This window comes from Amblyomma maculatum, chromosome 8 (genome assembly GCF_055883805.1).
Source record: "Amblyomma maculatum isolate TAMU_Amacu chromosome 8, ASM5588380v1, whole genome shotgun sequence".
NCBI lineage: Eukaryota > Metazoa > Arthropoda > Arachnida > Ixodida > Ixodidae > Amblyomma > Amblyomma maculatum.
In genome coordinates, this window is record NC_139351.1 from 58959738 (window position 1) to 58980920 (window position 21183).

General features: G+C 47.2%; 1 protein-coding gene and 1 long non-coding RNA gene across 2 annotated transcripts; one reads left to right on the forward strand and one right to left on the reverse strand.

Moving 5' to 3' along the window:
• The first annotated feature begins 6726 nt into the window (after positions 1-6726).
• On the forward strand, positions 6727-14177 carry LOC146181233 (uncharacterized). Its single transcript, XR_014700185.1, has 3 exons — positions 6727-6857; positions 8296-8421; positions 13833-14177. It is a non-coding gene; the product is annotated as an uncharacterized LOC146181233 (long non-coding RNA).
• A 5116-nt stretch (positions 14178-19293) lies between these two features.
• LOC146181234 (uncharacterized) lies at positions 19294-20856 on the reverse strand. The gene is made up of 4 exons (XM_084575730.1): positions 20747-20856; positions 20128-20226; positions 19746-19970; positions 19294-19625 (listed from the first exon to the last, which is right to left on the reverse strand). The coding sequence occupies exons 1-4, from the start codon at positions 20854-20856 to the stop codon at positions 19454-19456; spliced, it is 606 nt and encodes a 201-aa protein (XP_084431856.1). The 3' UTR covers positions 19294-19453.
• Between the last annotated feature and the right edge of the window lie 327 nt (positions 20857-21183).

Below are 21183 nucleotides of genomic sequence, written 5' to 3' on the forward strand. Positions count from 1 at the left end.
TGATTAGCAGCTTACCGGTATTTCTCAAGAGGAAAGTATACAACAGCTGCATCTTACCTGTACTCACCTATGGGGCTGAGACGTGGAGGCTAACAAAGAGGGTTCTGCTTAAGTTGAGGACAATGCAGAGGGCTATGGAACGAAAAAATGGTAGGGGTAACATTAAGAGATAGGAAGCGTGCAGAGTGGGTCAGAGAAAATCAAGAAAAAGAAATGGGCATGGGCAGGACATGCAATGCGAAGAGAGGATAACCGATGGTCGCTTAGGGTACCAAACTGGATTCCAAGAGAAGGGAAGCGTAGCAGGGGCGGCAGAAAGTTAGGTGGCTGGATGAGGTTAAGTGTACAGTACCATTGAACAAAAAGAGGGTCGTTGCATTTTGCGGCAACACTGAGTGGCCAAATGGAATTCTGGGTACCCTCGACGATTTTAGGAGAGCGTTGCTTGAAAAAATTGCATAGGAAGGATGAGGCGGGATCATATCCTTCTCGATAAAAAAAATTTAAAAAGCAGTGGATTAAAGAAAGAGATCATTTAACTGGTGACACCATATTTTGACAATTACTGCCAAAAAATTATGGACAAGGTGCACTTGCAATTTTTTTGGTGAAGGCTCATTATCATATGAAAATTTTTATATATAGGGTAGCCTAATAAGGCTACCTTATATATAAACAAGGCCCCGTTAACTACTGCTGTAAGTGGGTGACTAGTGATTCGAGCATCTGTGCTCCATGCAGAAGGTGGTGGCTGCAATATAGAGTTCTACAAGGATACCGACTGCCGAAACAATAGCTACAAGCTTTCACTCAACCTGGCTTTTTGTTGCATGAAACAGTTAAGAAAATGGTCTCAGACTATTCAACTTTCTTGATTCATCAAAAAATAAAACGGGATTTGTAGAGATTGAAAAGGGGCAAATTCAAGGAATTTTTCAGGACCCATTGAAGTATTTTCAAGGACTCTACACAATGCTACATGCAGCAGTTTTCAGCGCAACACTGTAGTTGGTATATATCGGATACCATTTTCACTGTACAAAGTAAAAAAACAATGTTGCAAGGAACAGTTTGTATTGCACTAAGCCAACAAGCTTCCAGATATGCACCATATTGCCACCTGGTGGTGGTGGTGAAAATTTTTATTAAAAAGATAGAGTTCTATGGAGGTTGCTCTGGGGTCAGGCTTAGTGCCCTTCCCCTCAAAAACACTAGTTCCACTGGGGTCCCTAATGCGGGACCCCAGTGGTTTCCGCTGCTGCCATTGCTCGTTTCACCGCCTTTTGGGCTTTCAGGTTGAAGCAGGCGAGTAGGGTCGCCTCCCAGTCCTCCCGGGTGAGGTTTGGGTTAGGTGCAAAGGCAGGGTTGGAAGGGCACGCCCACACCATGTGGAAAAGGTCCGAGGACATTTCCCCACAATGCGGGCACTGCCCAGAGAAGGCATTGTCAAAGTGTTTTAAGTGATACCGGGCACATCATGGTGTTCGTAAGGAGGCGAAGAAACACGTTCTCTGCTCTCGTTAACCCTTTACATGGGTGGGGGTAAAGATATTGCCGCCTGGCAGTTGATATAGCAGTCCTGAGCTTTTTTACAATAGGGACGTTAGGAATGGCCCCTGCCTTGTCCACAGCGTTGCATATGATACGTTGCAAAACGTACGACAGGTCCTTTAGGTTTCCTAGTGGTTCACGCTAAACAATCGCTCCACAGCGGCCTGCTCGTGACAGCACAAGCAAAACTGACGATTTTCCAGAGTTCTCCATATGAAGAATTAAACTTCGTCAGTTCAGAGAAGAACTTGTCCAACATGTTTATGTTCATCTCAAGCACTCGCAGGTTATGCTTCTCTTCCTGCAGGAACTTTGCGTACTCCCCCAGCATAATGTCTCTTTGGTGGTCAGAGAGTCTGCCCACTGTAATGAGGGCGTCCAGGACTCATCTGGCTTAGTGCACGTGGGTCTAGAGAGGACAAACTCATAACGATTGGTAACTTCAGTGGGCTTCTCTTGAGCACCTTCTATGTCACACTGATCAAGAAGTAATTTGCATTCAATGCGGAACTGGAACACATTGTTTTAAGGTGAAAGCCATTTTAATGGCTCATATTGTCAGCGTTCGTTCGCTCACACTATAGCTGTCAATAAAGTGACGTCAACACATGAAAGCAAAACTAACGTCATCAGAAAATTAATAATCCTGTCTCTACCGGGAATCGAACCTCCAACCCTTGGATCCCCAGCCGAGCGCTTTAACCAACTGCGCCACCCAGGATCGTGATATGCACATCATAATTCTCCTTGTCTACTGCGAGGATGATAGCGATGAAAATGATGCTGAAATGAGTGATAATGACAATGATGGCATTAGCAATGATAATGACAGTGCATTTAATTGATGATGAGAGCAAACATAATTCATCGTGTGCACCAGCAACGCTCAGGCTTTCACATTTCTGCAGTGTAGATTCCACAGTGCTCTCGGAATTTTCTTGCTTGCTTTAGTGTTTCTGACAGTCTGTTTAGCCACGTAGCCTACATTAACTTTTTCAAGTGGAGTGCACTTCTCTGTGCTTTCAATGTCCATCGTCAGCAGGCCAGTGACTCCTTTTGCTGAAGACAAGACCGACACTTCAGAAACTTGTATCTTCCTGACAACAGTTTCCAAGTCCCTTGCAACAAAGAACACCATGGGCTCATCCGTTTGGTATTCTGTGTGGAAGGGCTTGAGTGGCATGACCACACCCAGTGCAAATTGAAGCTTTGTAAGCAGTAGGACATCACTGAAAAACTCACACAAGGTTTGAAAAGATCCACATTTTGAGGAGCTTACTTCCATCTTTCTCGCAGCCACAATGACCTTCTTAATGTCACACCACAATTGCAAAGGTCTCTCTAACAAACGGGCATTCGAAAACCACCAGTTAGACACGAAATTGCAATTATTGTAGCCATATTTGTTTTTTTTAATGGCCACTTGGGTGTACTACGCTAGAAATTCAAGGACTTTCAAAAACCAGCTATAATTCCAGGATTAGCAAGAGCCTAACAAAACAATTTTCAAATATCTGTGCTCACCCTGAAAACAAGACTTCGAATCCTCCCATTCTTACTTAAACTGAAAAATCTCGCATAACCTGGGTGCAGTGCGGTTAAGTATTTATCTCTGGACTTTGCTACTAATTATCAAACTAAAGGCTATAGAGACTATCTAATAACAGTAAAATAATGTACAATATCAAGCTTTTGCTTTTCCCAGGAAAGTGTTACTATTCGACAATTTAAAAGAAAAATGAGCGATCATTTCAAGGCCTGTGTGCAATGTCTGGCCTAAAATATGTCTTGCATTGAGTGCTTTATTTAAAACAAATTTTTTACCTTGGACTCAAGCTCAGCTGCTTCTTCTGTATATTCTGTTGCTAACAGTAATGTCATGGTTTATTTTGTTCTGCGCAAATTTTTGTATATTTTCCCCAGGGGCTGTATATGGAGGCAAAACGAAGTGGTGTCCGTGTGCTGTGTGATGTCAGTGCACGTCAAAGATGCGCCCAAGTGGTCGAAATTACTCCTCCACTACTGCACCCCTTTCTCTTTTTCTGCTTTCACTCCCTACTTCCTCCCTTCCCTTACAGCATGGTTTAGGTGTCCACAGATTGTGACAGATACTGCACCTTTCCTTTCCTGTGAACCAATTATTATATTTTGTCCCCTTACAGACAGTTCCCAGCCAACAGAGTGAAAGCAAGTTCAGGGGTGCAACAGGTGAAATAGGATTTGTAGCAATTTTTGGAGCTGTAAAATTCATATTTGGAGCAGCTCACAGGGGTAAAAAAAATAAAAAAAACTTTTCAGCACAAATTCAAATCTTAGAGCCTTACTTTCAGCGCACGCGCACACACACTAGCACACACACACACACACACACACACACACACACACACACACACACACACACACACACACACACACACACACACACACACACACACACACACACACACACACACACACACACACACACACACACACACACGCAAAGTTGAGATCTGATTATCAGACATGAATGAGATTCAGAAGAAATCTAGCTAGGGCCACCTATCAGTGGCGCTGGCATATTTCCTTTTAGAATCTGGCATGTACCTATTCTTGTGAATAAGCGTTTTGTACCACAAAGCATGGTATCACATTAATAAAAAAAGAATGTGAGCCATAAAACCGAGAAGGTTAATTTTTCAAACTTCGGCGTAAAAAAATACAAAAAGCTAGAGAATATGTATTTCATTTTTGCTTTTGCTTCTACCATGGTTTGAAAATCTCAATTATGGGATGTTATCTTGCTTGCAAGATTCACAAAACTATTTTTTACTGTCTGCGAAATTCACAGCTGGTGTTGTGCGAGGGCAGCTCCAAAAGAGCTCAGTTCGAAGCCGTGACTATGATCAGCCCGTGCCCAAAAAGCCCAGAAATGAGCAAGCAAATCGTTAGCAGAGAAAACTGTTGAGCGAGCGCATGCTTGGCCTGTGTGCGATTCATGCTTTCTAGGGACTGGCGATGACAGCATATTAGGTTACACATGTCGTGCACAGCACAGGCATTATAGTATTTCAATGTTTCAGCATCTGTAAATGTTAATTTTGGCAGCCACTGCGGCATTATGGAATTTAAAATCTAAGAGTTGCTGCGTGTTTCCTGACCTGCTGACTGCCCCCCCTCCCCCCCCCCCCCCCCCCCCCCTCCAAAAAACAATTACCTCCTCCACCTCAAAATATATTATCACAAACACAGAAGTGATAACTGATGCATCTTCTACACTATCTGACAGCGGGAAAGCGAGTCTGTCGACGAGACAGCACAAAAACAACTCTGCTGCACATGAATGGCCCGAAAATCTACGGAAAACATCCAAGAGCCACATAAAAATCTGGATATATCCATCAGAAGCATGCGGCGCTTAAAGCACAGCATAGAATTATTGCTTTAAAATCGCAAGCACCACCACGGCCCTTTTCGAAGTGCAACACAGTAGAAGTGGTGCCTTGTTATAAACGGCCCCATTGCTTTATGGGAATGCTTCACTGCACGGACACTGTCCGTGCAGTGAAGCATCCTTAAACTGCAACGATTCAGCCTACTCGAAGAGCGGAGGAGCACGTGGATGCAAGACAGAAGAATGTGAGTAGGCATTAGAATGGCGTGACGCCATCTCAAAATAAAATAAAAGGCCAGTGACGCACACTGCAGTGTCCGAAACGTCGCAACTGGTCATATCACGGCCGCAGAAAGTTGTCCCCAAGTATGGCCAACTTTTGCGGCTAGTCTGGGCATTTTGGCGCAGTGTGGCGCAAATTTAACAAATTTCACGCTTATGGCGCAGAAATATGCAGCTGTATCAAAATGGTGCAGCTGTTGCAGCCGTGCAAGTTAAATGTTCAGCCATTGCAGACTTCACTTGACCAGTGTGTGAAAAAACAGGCCTGCACAACTTTGTGGAACTGTATATTGTGGTCCCGATGTGAAATGTGTGTCAACAAACAGAAACTTTTTAAAGATTCAGAGGAGGATCAAGTTCAATTGTCTGTAGTAACGATACACGAATAAGCTAATAAAGACACACCATATAGAATGTTTCCAAAAAGAAAGCACGGACATGAATCTAAATAAATTATGCCAATCAGGGTTTGCTAGAAAGGGCAACTGCAAGCGAATGAAGTCGGTAAGAAGATGGGTCAGAGGGTGACGCTTCCATTACAAGAAGCAAGAGTTGTTCCTGAGAGCATGTCGGCATGCTATGGATAAGTATAAACACAGATGAGAAACAGTTGTTGAGGAAGGTGGGAGAAGGAACACTTGATAAACTATGGACGCAGAAGACTAATGGGAGACAAATCGAGCATCGAATCAGGCAAACATACTTTTCTTGAGTGATGAAAAAAAAAGGTGTTCCTGCATCTGATCATAGTAATGCCTGCCTCATACATTCTTGACTTCTAGGCCAAGGGCAAACCATTATGACAGACAATGCAATAACTTCATGTACTGGAGAAGTGCTTCAGGTAGAAAGAAATCCTAGGGTATTGCTAGACAAAACCTGTGGAAAACCTCACCTGCTATGCATGATAACACTGCACGAGGACAATCAGGTGATCAGGGGTAGCAAAGAGAACTAGAGATGAAAATAATGCCTGAAAATTGACGGCTGCAGTATCCCAGACGGCCACTGACGTCCGACGGACAACCGAACTCGGCCGCAACTCGGCGGCCGATTTCGGACGTCCGCCGGAATTCCGGCGTACGTACGAAAGCGGATGGTCGAATCCGTTCGCCCAGCGGACAGCCGCCGTACGTCCGCCACTGGATTTGCTTTTACACAGCTATGATATAGTTTGTAGTCGTCGTGCTCGTCTGAACTGCGTATAAATCAGTAATGCCGTCAAGTCTGCATTATATGATGCCAGAGCGAATCGATGCGATAGAAAGCGTTTCCATTAAACAGTTTTTTTTTTATTTTCCGCATGTTTCATCGTTGAATTCTTCCATCAAAAATTTTTGATTAAAAGTTACATGACCATTAAACATTTTTCTATCATGATGCTTCGGTGAAATTTTAATCAGTGGCTGAATAGACGCAGCAAGCAGCAAGCTCAAAAAGAACGAAACCGAACCTATCCTCAAAAAAATCTGAAATGAGCCAATCCAATCCACCTGACAAGTTGAAGTTTAGTTATGGAAGATGGCTTCACGTTTTCGTGTTCTGCATTTTCTGCGCAGTTACAAATACCTACGGCTGTAATGCACTGCTAGCATTGTTTTTGCTGTGGCTTGGTGCGGCTGGCACACTTTGTTCACCCGCCGATTCCAAAGTAAGTATTTCACCGAACTTTTTTTTCTTTAGTGGAACTTTTCTATGCACCGATAGTGGTGAGCTTTTGGGTAAGGAAACAGCTCTGTACAGCAGCCGAACGGTCGAGTGTTTTAGGCGAGACTGACAGGATGGCTCCGCGCCGACAAACTAAAGTGCAGCCTCAAGTCTGAGGGCCATCTTTCTCGGCATTACTGGACGCTGCGCCAGTAAGCCGCGCAACTTCTCTGTCTCTGATAAAGGAGTGCCTGCCCGAGCTTTAAAGGAGTTAATTTGTTAACCATGCGCAACGTGCTGAGTTGTAAAAACTATACGAGAAAACTTTTGCACTCCTCGAGCCTATCGTGCGGCATGCCTACACTTGTGAAAACGTCGCGAGCCCTTTTTTTTCTTTTTTCTTTTTTTTTCTTTTTTTTTTTTAATGGACAGCCGCTGATCTTTCTCTCTCGAGCTTTACGGCAACTACAGTTTCTAGAAGGAACGGCTGTAGCTACTAAATAACTTAAGGTTTAGTACTCTCCTTCAGCTTTGACAAACCAGGACAGCACCTTGCGCACGTTGGTCATGCATGTGGGACCGAACCGCGCAGAACAACCGGACAAGGAGATGAGAGAAAAAAAAAAAGTCAGCACTTGTCTTTTTCTTGACCCGTTGTTCTGCGCTGTTCTGGCACGAATTTGACATACCGCCGCCGCTATACAGTTGGGCTGTGAGCTCTGGTGCCTGCAACGCCTTCTTTTATGCAAAACAGGCATACTGGGAGGCCATGCAAGCCGCGGGCTCAAAAAAAAAAAAAAAAAAAAAAAAAAAAAGAAAAAAAAAAGAAAAGAAAAAAAGAAAAAAAAAAACACGAGCTGAGCAAAAGTGAGATGAAAACAAAATTGTTGTTGCTTTGTCCTTACAGATATTCAAAGGCTCCTAAGAACTTCACTGCATTATTGACAGCGAGATAATGCCAAAGCTACACTAGAGCCATGCAGCACCTTATAGTGCATGATACTGAGCTTATGTCTTGCACTGAAAGCTCTTACCATGTTCTTAGATTATCATATTAAAGTAGCTTTAAACCCATGCTTGTTAATGCAGTGATAGCCATAAATTGAATCTAGGGCATCATGCTCACATACAAGGCTTCTGATAACCGCCGGTCACATGATGTGGGCTATAGCAGAAACCTGTACCTGGTCATCTTACAAACATTTGTGCAATTGATGCTTTTAATGTGTTGTAAAAGCTTTTGTGTTCTGTTTCTGTATGGGAATGCTTTCCTTATTTAAGGCTAACATTTGGCTTGCTACAGCAAAACCTGTACCTAGTCATCCTAAAAACAGCACCGCAGTTGTTGCTTTTAGTGTGTTGTAAAAATATTTGTGTTCTGCTTCTGTATGGCAATGCTCTTCTCGTTGAAGACTAGCATAAGGCTTCCAAAAATTTTTCAGATGCCATTTGCTGTAACCGATTTCATAGGCCAACAGGAAGCAGCACTTTGAGCATGGAAAACTGTCATCCACGGGGGAAAAACAGCAACATCCCTTTGCATTCTCATTTCTTTGGTATGGCTAAAAGTGAGTATTGTATCATTATCTATATTATTAATATTGAATCATGATTGTCAGTGTTGAAGTTGTTTGAGCGTGATGATTTTAAACACACATCCCTTCGACAGGTTTTAGCTTGTTTACATGTAGAATGTAGAACTGGTTTCAACAGACTTTATGCAGCAAATTCTTTTTACATTGTCCACCATGTTACTTTTTGTCATTGTCCATTGAAGTAAATAACCAGTATTTTACGTTTACACAGTCGTCCACTCTTAGCTTGAATGGGAATGTGTGGCATGCAGTTTGCAAAATAGCAATGCATCCGTCACAGCCATGCATCAAGGCTAAGTGGCGTGTGCGTAGAGGGACCAGCCGCTCCAGCTTCACGTCATCTGCCTCTTTGCTCCGGTGTGCAGACGTGCATTGAGGCAAAGTGGTTTATGTGTAGAAAAACCAGGAGCTTCTTTGTCACATCTGGCTGTTTGTTACGGTGTGCAGATGCGCATCGAGGCAAAATGGCTGATGTGTAGAGGGACCAGGAGCTGCTGCTTAACGTCCTTCGCCTCTTTACTACAGTGCACAGCCGTGCATTGATGCTAAGTGGCATGTGCATGGAGGGCCCAGGAGCTGCAGCTTCACGTCTGCCTCTTCACTGAGGTACACAGGTGCGTATTGAGGCAAAATGGCTTATGCATAGAGGGACCAGGAGCTGCTGTGTGGCGTAGTCTGTATATTTGCTATGGTGCGTATCGAAGTACAATGGGAGTTGGCTCATGTGTAAAGGTACCATGAGCTGCTGCGTCGTGTCGTCTGCCTCTTTACTATGGTGCGCAGGCATGCATCAAGGCAAAGTGGCTTATGCGTAGAAGCACCAGGAGCTGTTGCTTCACATCTGCTATGATGCGCAGCTGCGTATTGTGGGTGGTGGTGGAAAACATTGCCATCAGATACAAATACAGGAGGTTACTCACTAGCTGACCCTGAGGGGGCCTGTCCTGACAAAAACAAGGGGTCCCTAGTTTGGGACCCCAGTGGTGGTAGAGGGACTAGAGGCTGGTACTTCACGCTGTCTGCCTCTTCGCTACGGTGTGCAGCTGCGATGGATGCAGTGGCATCTCAAAAAGTGCATGCCACGCACTCGCATGATCTGCCTGAGTGGACGACTGTGTACCTGCTATAGCTTTGTTATTCATAGAATAAACCTAGGCCAAGTTGGATAAATTATAGCTCACCTCATATGTGGTCAGCAAAGAAAAGCCACTCCAGAAAATCTGATGCATTTACTGTCATAGGATTCTTATTCATATACATGCTACTGACAAGTCAGATTCTTCACCCTGAGAAATGCCAGAAAAATAACCAAGGGTGCGTCTGTAATAGTCTAGCTTGCTCTTTCTTTGCAGACTTGAGTCAGATGTGTGTTCCATTGCTGTGGGTGGGACAGGTGTGAATCTTTGATTTTAAGCTTGCAACAAGTATTTATTTATTTATTTATTTATGGCGCTGGGTTTGCCACACGGCATAAAAGGTGGTGGTATAGCGTCACAGGAATGTGTGGAGTGCAGCCATGTGCAAGAAGTCACACAAACTGCGTGCATAAATGTTGTTTGTTGTCCATAAGTGGAAATGAGAGTCATTACTTGATGAAAGTCCAGCTTTTTGTAGAATGGTGTTGCGCATATGCGAAGTTCCTGGGCATGTCCATATTAGATGCCGTACAGTGGTGTCGCAAGCCGGTTCTTCGCAGTGTGGGCATTTGTCGGGAACTGGAATAGTAGTACTTTGCCACTGGTGTCGAACGGCGGGCGTAAGAGCCACTCCGACCCTCAGCCGTCTCAGAGATACCTCCTCCACCCTTGTTAGATTGGGGGGAAGGGGGTACGTACACGGGGGAATTAGAGCACGTGTACGCTGCCTGAGGGATGCTGATGATGTCAAATGGGTCAGGAGTGGATCCGGTGGCAAGGAATCATGAATAGGTTGTGACACATCATCTGCATGACGAAGCACGTCTGCTGTTATGGTATTCAAATTTTTGTTGTCTTGAACCCAGTGAATGGTTATAGTCACTGGGTAACGGTGACAAGCAGCATGTATAGTCTGTGCGACCCTAAGAGTGCCATGGACTTTCTTTAAATGTTTTAAGGCTTCTTTAGAGTGAGTCATTATTTGTACTTTTTTAAACGTAGGGTCGGCAGGTAACGCTTCTATGGCGTTTAAGATAGCTTGCAGTTCGAATGCAAGAGTTGATTTGGCGTCGGTAAGGTAACTTCGATTGGTGTTCAGGTGAGGGTGGGTTGGGCTTATAAAAGCAACTGAACCACCTGTTTGCAACAAGTATGTTATTGTAGTTTAAAGGCAAAACGGTACTAATAATAATCGTAGCCCCCCATGGCCTTTATCTCCTTTTAATAGTGTTGTTAGACACTGAATTATTAGTTTACTCTGCACTGTTTCTGTCTAGTTAATGTGCGGAGATGTACATATATTTATATGACTTGGAGTTGTCGACTTTGCACTTAGAAACATTGTAGCGTTATATGATGTGTTGCTTTCATTTCTTTAATGATTTCTGTAAGGGACCGGTGGGTATGCTAGGCACCATTATTAGTCTGCTCTTTTTGGGTCACCTGTTCAATGCCCAGCTGCGGCAGTCTCCCACTTGCCCTCGGACAGGAGGCGGAGAGACGCGCACAGAGAGGCAGCTATAGCAGCTACAGTGCTTAACGGAAACGTAGGCAGAGAGGGAAAGAAGTCCCCTCTTCCGAGGACTTTGCTGTCGCACTCGAAGACGCGGGGACAGGCAGTTTGTTCTCGTTGCTGTGTCATGTAGGGGGCTCATTTTTATTTAAGGAGCTTTACAAACAGTATACAACTAAGGGGTCCTTAGTACTCCCATCACCCGAAGGCAGCACAGCTTTGAAACGAGCACCTCGTTTGGAAGAACTGCTTATCGTTCAAAGAAAAATCACTGTCAGGTTCAAGGGTGTAAGGCCCTCTTCCTTGTTGGGGAGCCCATAAAAGTGACAATTATTCAGTGCAGGCGCGCTGAGTGGGGTCTCGTTGAGGATTCCAACCCTGGATGTCAACAATGGTGGGAGATGGCGGCATTGAAAAAGGGCAAGTGTGTAACAGTGACGGTATGATGCGGAGCTGGAGGATGTGGGTTGGCTCTTCTGATGTGGTCCGCAATGGTGCTGACTCGGACGCCCATAATTGCAATAATTGCCCTGTAAAAGGAGCCGCCAAGGATGCAAGCTTTGGGCAATGGTTGCGCACGTGGGACACCGTTTTGATGGGTTCTAATTTTGTTTTTCTTTTTTTTTTTCCTAGGGGAGAGAGTTTGGCATGTGACCTAGTGAGCCAATCATTTCGAGGTCCATTCTCTAAATTCCGTTTGTTGTAAAACGAATTTGTTGTCCCTTTTGCATTGCTTGTATTATGGAGAGGGTGAAGAACTTATGAAAGTGGAAAGACATGCCAAAATGTTTGTTAGCCAATCATGTGTGAGTTCGTTGTCATTGGGGATGAGAAATGTGGGCAGAGTCCCGAAGTTAATGAAACGGTCTCGCGGCCTGGAGAACTCGTTCTGAGCTAGATTTTGTTCTCTTTCCTCTTCGACATAGATCATGGTCATTGTTTCACCTCTTGTAAATACGTACATTCATGTATAAATTTTTCAGTTCATCTTCCTCTCCGTGTGCAAGTTGTTGTGGCCAGATGCAGTAAATTCATTATTTTTATTTCTATATAACGTGCCTTTCTGAAGATGGTGAGCTCTTTTGTCCAATCCTGTAAGAAAGCAGCAAAGCGCTCCCAAATCTTCCACAAAATTGTGTGATATCTTTAATACTAACTGCGGCTTGGTGTCACTCAAAACATGTAGTTGAGGTAGATTTCTTTCCCCCCCTCTTTTTGTTCGTTCAAATGAGGACCAGCGGACACTAACTCTTGCTTTTGTAATGCCCGAGGCCCCGCCTTAAGGCAGTACTCCAATGTCAATACCATTTTTATAGCTATGGCTGTCCAACAGCACTAATGTCTTTTATACACTTGTTTTACTAATCTCTTACCCAAGTGGTGGCTTATACTGCGGAGGCGAAAGTCTCTGGACAATATGTCTGGAGATTTTGGACTAGAATCGTGATGTAAACGAATTGTGACCTTATTTCTCTTGCACACATGAAAGAACTAACGCTCAACTTTCACATCGACAAGTATGGTCCGAGTGTCCTGGTCGATGTGAAAGTTATGTGCTTTGATTGCAGTTTGTGTAGTCCACACACTTGTCCCCGATATTACATAGGGGCAAATTAGGCGCCTTTACAAGGGCAGTTTCTTTGGCGCCCACTACCTTCCCCATAAAAAAACTACAGTGTTTCTTGTGAACAGCTGGCTGCATTTATAAATACCATTATTTGTAATTTGTTGTGCGTAGTTGAGAAATCCATGACATACATGCACAGCTGGTTGCCAGAATTATGCAACCATATTTCAGTAACTAACATCCATGCTGCATGCTGCCGGTAATACATCAGGAGCTCGTGGTTGTCAGCTTTTTGGGTTTTGTGTAACTATAAGCCTTGCTATTGTAATGTCACATATAGCGCTGTGGGTAAACAAATAACTTTACTTTTAACTCTTCTAGAAGCATGAACACTGCGCAATCACTGCGGCGGGCTATGCTTCCACATTGGGCTTTAGCCACATGTCAAATGTCTATCTTTATTCTGCTGCAGCAGCTTGCATGTTATCAGATAAGTTACTTCGTCGCAGCTGCTCTAAGGAGACGCTTTCTAGACGCTTGTAGCCTAGATGTTGATGTCGATATACCCCCGACACACCCAGGGAATGACTTCGGTAGAGGGTACATGGAAACCAGCGAAATGTGCAATTTACAGAACAAAAAGGTAACAATTTTAAATGATGCTATTATTGATCACTTCTTTTCAGAGCAGGAACAATGACTTTAGAAATCTGCCTGTTAAACCGCTCAAAATGCAGGTTTCTGCCGCCAATGCGTACCTGTGTAATACTGCAATGCTCTGGCTGTGCTTTATGTTCATATACAGCATCCTTTATGCTTAGTTTCTCTGCATGTGCACTCCATGTCTTGGGCATTGCTGAGGGCGCATAGCAGCAAGCATAACGTGCCATGTTTGGTCAGAGTGGCATGTTCAAAGAGACGACATAAAAACATTAAAATACTGAATGCCAGGTTCTGGTCAAACTACGTTTGTATCTTTTGTTATTCTGCATGGGTTTTGCTGCAGTTATATGACCTTTCTATATAGTATGTGACAGTTCTGAATGGAGATGCATGCGTGCAGTGCCATCTGGAAAAAGCAATTGAGAGAAACTGGCAGTTGCCCTTGGAGATGTGTAATCAAAGTTCAGCACAGATAACTTTAATTTCATTTTCCCTTCTATTGCAGGGGGAGCCCAGCCTGCACTTTCCATCTTAGGCCTGAAAGACCAGCAACAGCTGATCGAGCAAATGCACAGGATAGTAACTGCTCCTGGAATCCTGGCCTGCGGAGGCCGCCCACAGAGAACTCGATCATCTTCTCGCTAATTCCGAAATATTAGGTTTCAATAAATACCTTTTCTTCCACCACCTCCCCAAGGGAAGAGCTGTCACGGCCAAGGATAATTAAAAAAAATTATTCAAGTAGATTCTTAATACTCCAGTTGGCCTGCATTTTACCATGCCATTCCTTAACATCGATATTTTTTTAGTGTAGACAGTTTATGCATGCAGCTTTTGCAATAAAGCCAAAAAAAAAAGCTTTTTTTACAACCTCGCATGCTGGTATGCCTATGCACTTAGCATGTTTTCAGGAATGGTGCATTTGTGTAAAGCTCAGCTAGCATATGTGCCTCTTTGATGGAAGTTTTAATTGCACACTTCTGTTCAGTGCTTTGTGTGTGAAAGTAAAGCAGACAACAGGAAACTTGAACCTGTTGCGTATTCTATTGTCTGCTTTACTCTCACGACAAAAGCATGAGCACTAGTATGTGACTGAAATTTCCATGGCACATGCTTGCTGAGCTTTACACGAATGTTATTGGCAAGTTTTTACACCAATAGCGGGCCCTGCAAGCATGTTCCAGGAAACGTCCGAATGTCCGCCTCCGGCTGCCCGTCGGACATCCGTGGGACGCGATCCGGATCCACGAACGATAGTCCGACGGACGTCCGCTGTACGTATATCGAACATAACCGGACTTCCGTCGGATGTCCGAAGGTCCGAAAACGGACGTCCGTCGGTCGACCGTCGGACGTCTATGGCCGTCTGGGATGTCAGCATGCGTAGTGGACTGCACATGCAACCCAGCATCTTACTTTTAAAGGTTTTCTTCCTGATCTTAAGATTTTATTCAGTGATTTTAAGCAAGCAAACTACATTTCGCGCATGTTGTGAGCTTGATTCTGTGGTTTCTACGTGGTCATAGGCCACCAACCACCGCGGGTTCGAGCGTCGCGCGAGCCGAAGCCCCGATCAGCCGTCACCACGCGCACACTGAAACACCGCAGCGCGCACTCAACCTCCACCGGAAGGAGAGCACTGCGCTGCAAGGACACAAACCTCCAAGTTCACAAAGGAGACGTTTATTGAAACGCCATCCTCCAGCGGCACACACACACACACACACACACACACACACACACACACACACACACACACACACACACACACACACACACACACACACACACACACACACACACACACACACGCACACACATACACATATTTACAAACGCACATACGCATATTTACAAACGCACATACACACACATACGCAGTCACCGTGTCAAGGGAGCGCGCGAGGAGCAAGGCTCCCCTGCGCGCACAAGTGACACGGAGTGCGCGCCGCAAGCACGCAAGGGCGTGCTGTGATCTCTCTCGCAGTGACCAAAGGGTTCTATTGAGAGAGTGTGGGCAACCACCGCAAGGTACGCCTGTCGCGGATCGTTGGATCACGATCGACAGGCTCGAGTTGCGCTCTCAGGTACGACCCGGAGCCGACGAACTCGATTACACACTGGTCTGCGCGGACAAAGGCCGGCAGACAAAACAGTTGCGTACGCACCTTGCGATGTCTCGGAGGGGTCTCTCTCTGAGCTCCGCTCGGACAGTCGCGCGAGCGCGGCTGTCGAAGCGGTGCCGTGTTCCCGCCAAAAGGCGCCAATGAGAACAACCACTGGAACGCCAGGGCGGAGCTGTGGCCCGAACGACAGTGACAAGTCGTTCGAGCCCCTCTCCGCCGCCTCAGGCGGGAGAAAGGGAACGGGGAGAACAACTGGGAAGCGGGCGGCGGCCGCGCAAAGGGCAGCCGCAGCAAGCCCGAATCCCACATCCTCCTCTCCTTAATTGCCCTCCTACCCATCAGTGAAAGCACGCGGCAGGTCCCCAGCACGAGGAAAAGAATGCTATTCTCACGCAACAAGTCAACTACACTTCAGTTCCAGCAAGAAAGATCTCGAAAAGACACACTCAAGAAAGACAAACATTATCAAGGCGCACAAAAAAAAAAAAAAAATGAACAAGATGACATGAAGAATAATGTACAAAGTTTCGGAGGCTAAGTAACAACGACTATGTACAGAACACAATCATGTACAGAACACAACTATGTACAGAAGTTCCAAAGTTCGTCGGTGCAGCTCAGGGAGCCTGCGGTGACTCACCGCTCGTTGACTTCTGGGTGGCCAACGTTCATCCTTGGCTGCAAACGATCTCGGTCGGTGGTGGTACAGGTTAGGTGCAGGGACAGCGAACACGCCGAAGGGGCCCCGGGTGTGGAATGTCCGTGACTCCGTGGCGATCCAAGACGCACATGGGAAGACCGCGCGGGGCTTCCTTTCCACCGCGCTCCGCACACGCCGGCAAACACACATGGCGCGACGTCGTCGCCTCCACGCCCAGGCACGCACACGCACAGCCACTCACACACCAAACAAAGGGTGATGCCGACCTTCAGCGGCGAATCTGTCCCAAGCACCTTCGCAATCGCGGCGGCCTTGGGTGAAAGGGGGCATCGTCCATGTTCCCCATCCCCAAACGGCCCCAACTTCATCTCCACACACGCCGGAAAAGCCGCGCGTCGGGGCTGCCTAATGAGCAACCCTCGCAATTTCAAGAAGAAAGAGGAGAGAAGACGCGCTGTACAAAAGAAGGCACTCACTGGACAATATTTACAAGTTAAGAAGCAAGAATGGAAACAGAAGAAAGCGAAAAATGGGAACAGAGGCACACAAAACAAAACAAAAAAAAAAATAATAAAGCACACAGGCTGGAACTGAGCGAGCCAGAAAAGGGGGAGACCAACCTTGCTTCCGGGTAGGGTTAAACGAGCAAGCTCGCTCGGTGAGGCGGTATGCCTTCGGTTGCGGAAAAGGCCCGTCGTCCGGCATCAATCACACAGGTGAACGTCGCCTCACCTTGTACCGGTGCGGGGCACGGCTGCGTTCCACCGCATCGGTTGTGCCTTAAGGCACTTGCCTGTGGTGACAATGGGCACCAGCGCAAGCTCGTCAGACCGTTACGCATGGGCCTTCAGGTCTGCGATGTAGGCACGGCTGGCTTTCCCCATAGGGGGATTCTCCAGCAATGAGCCCCTGCTTGTTACTGAGGAAATGCCCCATGAAATCGCAGGTGGCCATCTGCCACGGACGCACACTGTCAGTTGGCTTCGTCATGCCGGTGGCTTGCCACCCCTCGACTTCTCCATTTGACAGACATGGCAGGACGGCAACAGCGGAAAATGTCGCGCTTCATGCCGGCTGCAGTCACCGATTGACTCAGTTTCTTAAAACCTTGGAGCCACTCAGATGACCAGCCAATGGTTTGTCGTGAGAGAACGCAACAGAGCGCCGCTCAGACATTGGGGAATAGGCACTTCAAATGGTTCAAGGACTCATCATCCGTGGCTATGTATTTCAGCGCGAGCCCGTCATGGCCCAGCAAACATGAATCCCCGGGGCACGCCGCGACACACGCTGGCTCGTGCCCCCCTGCGCCCGCTGCAATACAAGCAGCGTAACGGCGCTTCGTCTCCCAGAGACCGTCGCTGACATCGCGACAAAAGGGTCATTTTGCTGGCCCGTCGTAGCTCTTCATGGCTGAAAACGATCCCAGTCATCCCAAAGGAGAGCCTGGTTTCGTGCCCCCGCAGGTTCGCAGCAAAACTTCCGCTAGCATCGGCGTCTCAGATGTGCTCACAAAGAGCTTTCACCCTCGCCTGCTTTGCGAAGTGCTGCTTACCCGGATAGCGGAATGGGGAACCCGTCTGCGGGCGTCCCCTCCGTGCCGCTCTGCGGCTCGTCCGCTGTTTCGCCCCCTTCGCCCGCCGTCCGTAAAGACGCCGGGCGAGTGGGGCACGGGATAGCGCGTCAGCTACCACGTTCGTTCTCCCCTGTAGATACTGCACCGAAAAGTCGAAATGCTGTACCAAGAGAGAATGGCGCGCCAGCCGGCTCGCAAGTTCAAGGAGCCGCATCAGCCAACTGAGCGCGCTTTCGGTCCGGTTTCCAGAGGGAGCCCGGCGTTCCCCGAACAGAATGACTGCAAGCGGGGTACGGGTGCTGTTGTGCGGAGATGCCGGCAGCGGCGGCGTCGCGCACATTGCTTCCGCAACGGCGTAAAGCTGAAACAGCGGAGGCATATGGTCAACGTTCGCACCGCAAGGGGGTCCGAAGAACCATGTAGCGTGTTTCAGTGCCTTTGCCGAGTGCCGCGCAGGGGGCGGCAGGTATGGCGCATGAGCTTGATCGTCAAGGCGACCGGCTCGGCCGATGTGCTGTCCAACGACTCATGGAGCCAGGGACAATTCACGTTGGGCGCCAGTTGTGGTTTCTACGTGGTCATAGGCCACCAACCACCGCGGGTTCGAGCGTCGCGCGAGCCGAAGCCCCGATCAGCCGTCACCACGCGCACACTGAAACACCGCAGCGCGCACTCAACCTCCACCGGAAGGAGAGCACTGCGCTGCAAGGACACAAACCTCCAAGTTCACAAAGGAGACGTTTATTGAAACGCCATCCTCCAGCGGCACACACACACACACGCACACACATACTTACAACGCACATACGCATATTTACAAACGCACATACACACACATACGCAGTCACCGTGTCAAGGGAGTGCGCGAGGAGCAAGGCTCCCCTGCGCGCACAAGTGACACGGAGTGCGCGCCGCAAGCACGCAAGGGCGTGCTGTGATCTCTCTCGCAGTGACCAAAGGGTTCCATTGAGAGAGTGTGGGCAACCACCGCAAGGTACGCCTGTCGCGGATCGTTGGACCACGATCGACAGGCTCGAGTTGCGCTCTCAGGTACGACCCGGAGCAGACGAACTCGATTACACACTGGTCTGCGCGGACAAAGGCCGGCAGACAAAACAGTTGCGTACGCACCTTGCGATGTCTCGGAGGGGTCTCTCTCTGAGCTCCGCTCGGACAGTCGCGCGAGCGCGGCTGTCGAAGCGGTGCCGTGTTCCCGCCAAAAGGCGCCAATGAGAACAACCACTGGAACGCCAGGGCGGAGCTGTGGCCCGAACGACAGTGACAAGTCGTTCGAGCCCCTCTCCGCCGCCTCAGGCGGGAGAAAGGGAACGGGGAGAACAACTGGGAAGCGGGCGGCGGCCGCGCAAAGGGCAGCCGCAGCAAGCCCGAATCCCACAATTGCTAGGAGAAAAATGAAAGGCCATGCACACTGCTCAAACCATATGTATCTGTTGGCCTCTAGAAGGGCCGATGTCATTGCCTGATGTTTTTTTTTTTTTGTTGTTGTTGAAACCAAGCTGGTTCAGGTTCTCCGCCAACGTCATCAAAACAGCTCATGATAGATATTCGTGCCCAGTACCCCATCCCCCATCATCATAGTCACCACCACCACCACCACCACCATGATAGATATGAAGGTGGCAGTGCTAGGCAGTAAATCAGACTTCAATATGGCTAGTTAGTTATATGGAGTTTTATGGTGCATAGGCAACTGTGGCTATTATGCGCTGAACACAATATACAAATGTAGGTGTTGTGTTATATCAGCGGGCTGCGGCCTGAACTTCGGGGGCAGGGTGCTGAGCGGCCGCATTGTTCTCCAACGGAAATTCTCTTTGAATTCGGGCGACGACGCATGATGGCAGCGATTTTCCGCTTCCGACCGTTTTCCAGATCCAACGAGTGAACATTCGGTGTGCAATGAAACGATATGCTCTGAAAACAAAAACAAAACAAAAAAAAAAAAGCGACAATAGGAAATAAAAATGGGCACTGTGAGAAAGCAAACGATTATGGAGAAGCATAACTGCACTGCATTTGTTGTGAGATGCTTACCTGTTCCTATCGTGCTCCACCTCCACGTCCCCCTCAACGTTGACGCCGTTCTCGCGCAACTCCCAGTGCACAACCCTGAGCACTTCTGGAGTACAACACATGGCCTCGAATACGCAGTGACGGGTCACACAGCCTTTCGTTTTCTCCTCGACGAGTTCCGGCACGTCGCGGCAACACTGCTGTTCGGATGGAGTGGCTACTGTTTCGCAGAAGCCGCAACTGCACCTGCGTTAGTCATCAGTGTCTATCTGCGGAACATGCAGTAGGAAGAGCGATATGCGAAAATAATGCGAACAAACTGTCACAATGGAATCGCTGCATACATCCATTCATGACCGCAAATATCTGGCACCCCTGTGGTCGGGGCTATTTCGTCACTTACCACTCAAGATCACTGTTCTCGCAGTCGTCGGAAAAGTCCGAGCCAGCCGAAGAGGTTGAGTCGCTTTCATAGTCGTGGGTATTCAACCATGTATCGGGTCTTGAATATTTGGGGGCTGGGATTTAAAAAATTCTTATGCAAAATCTACTACCCCATTCGAGCTGAAATAACGTTCACAAAGCAGCAAAATATCGTCTATGTTATGTGATAAGTTATTCAACATCGGTACTTGCCTAGATTTTCCGAAATCGAGAAAAAACTGCTCTCGGCGGCGTGCACAATTTTCGCAGAAGACAGTCGAAAAGCTATTTTAACATGATGCGCTATCTGTCGAGCAGTGAGACAAGCTCCATCCCGGCCGTTGGCGCGCTTGCCTCGCTGCCCGACAGATGACGCACCATGGTAAAATAGCTTTTCAACTCGCTTCTGCGAAAATTGTGCACGCCGCCGAGAGCAGTTTTTTCTCGATTTCGGAAAATCTAGGCAAGTACCGATGTTGAATAACTTATCACATAACATAGACGATATTTTGCTGCTTTGTGAACGTTATTTCAGCTCGAATGGTGTAGTAGATTTTGCATAGGAATGGTTTAAATCCCAGCCCCCAAATATTCAAAACCCTGTATTGAGCGCCGGGTCCTTGAATGGAGTATACTTGTAGGGTTCAATGCCCAGCTTGGCCAGCTCGGCGCTCCGTTTCAGAAGCCGCTGCTCGAGCTCGGGGTCCATTGGTACGAAAAGTCAGGGTATATCGGTAGATCTTAAGGGGGGAGTTTAACGAAACAAACTAGTTCACTATAAACCAAACGAAGAGCGGAGAGGCAAAAAGCGCGCCAACTTAGAAGTAAACAAACTCGTGTCAGTTCGTATCAGACGCGTGTTGTTCGTCACGTGTTAGTAGTGTTAGTAGCTGCTAGTCACGTGCCTGATCAAGTGAAACTTGAAAGCAGCTTTATGTGAAAAGTTCGGTACGAAGACAAAAGTTAAAAGTAGCCTCGCATGTACCTTAAAAAAACAATCCTTTCTACTTTTGGCGGGTATTGTGTGAGTAATTTC

What these genes read in the sequence shown, in the direction of transcription:
- LOC146181234 (XM_084575730.1), bottom strand. Translation starts at nt 20,856, where the DNA reads ATGGACCCCGAGCTCGAGCAGCGGCTTCTGAAACGGAGCGCCGAGCTG. An exon ending in GACCCGGCGCTCAATACAGG is followed by an intron (nt 20,227 to 20,746) that starts GTTTTGAATATT and finishes CAAATATTCAAG; the next exon opens with ACCCGATACATGGTTGAATA. An exon ending in GAGAACAGTGATCTTGAGTG is followed by an intron (nt 19,971 to 20,127) that starts GTAAGTGACGAA and finishes TGACTAACGCAG; the next exon opens with GTGCAGTTGCGGCTTCTGCG.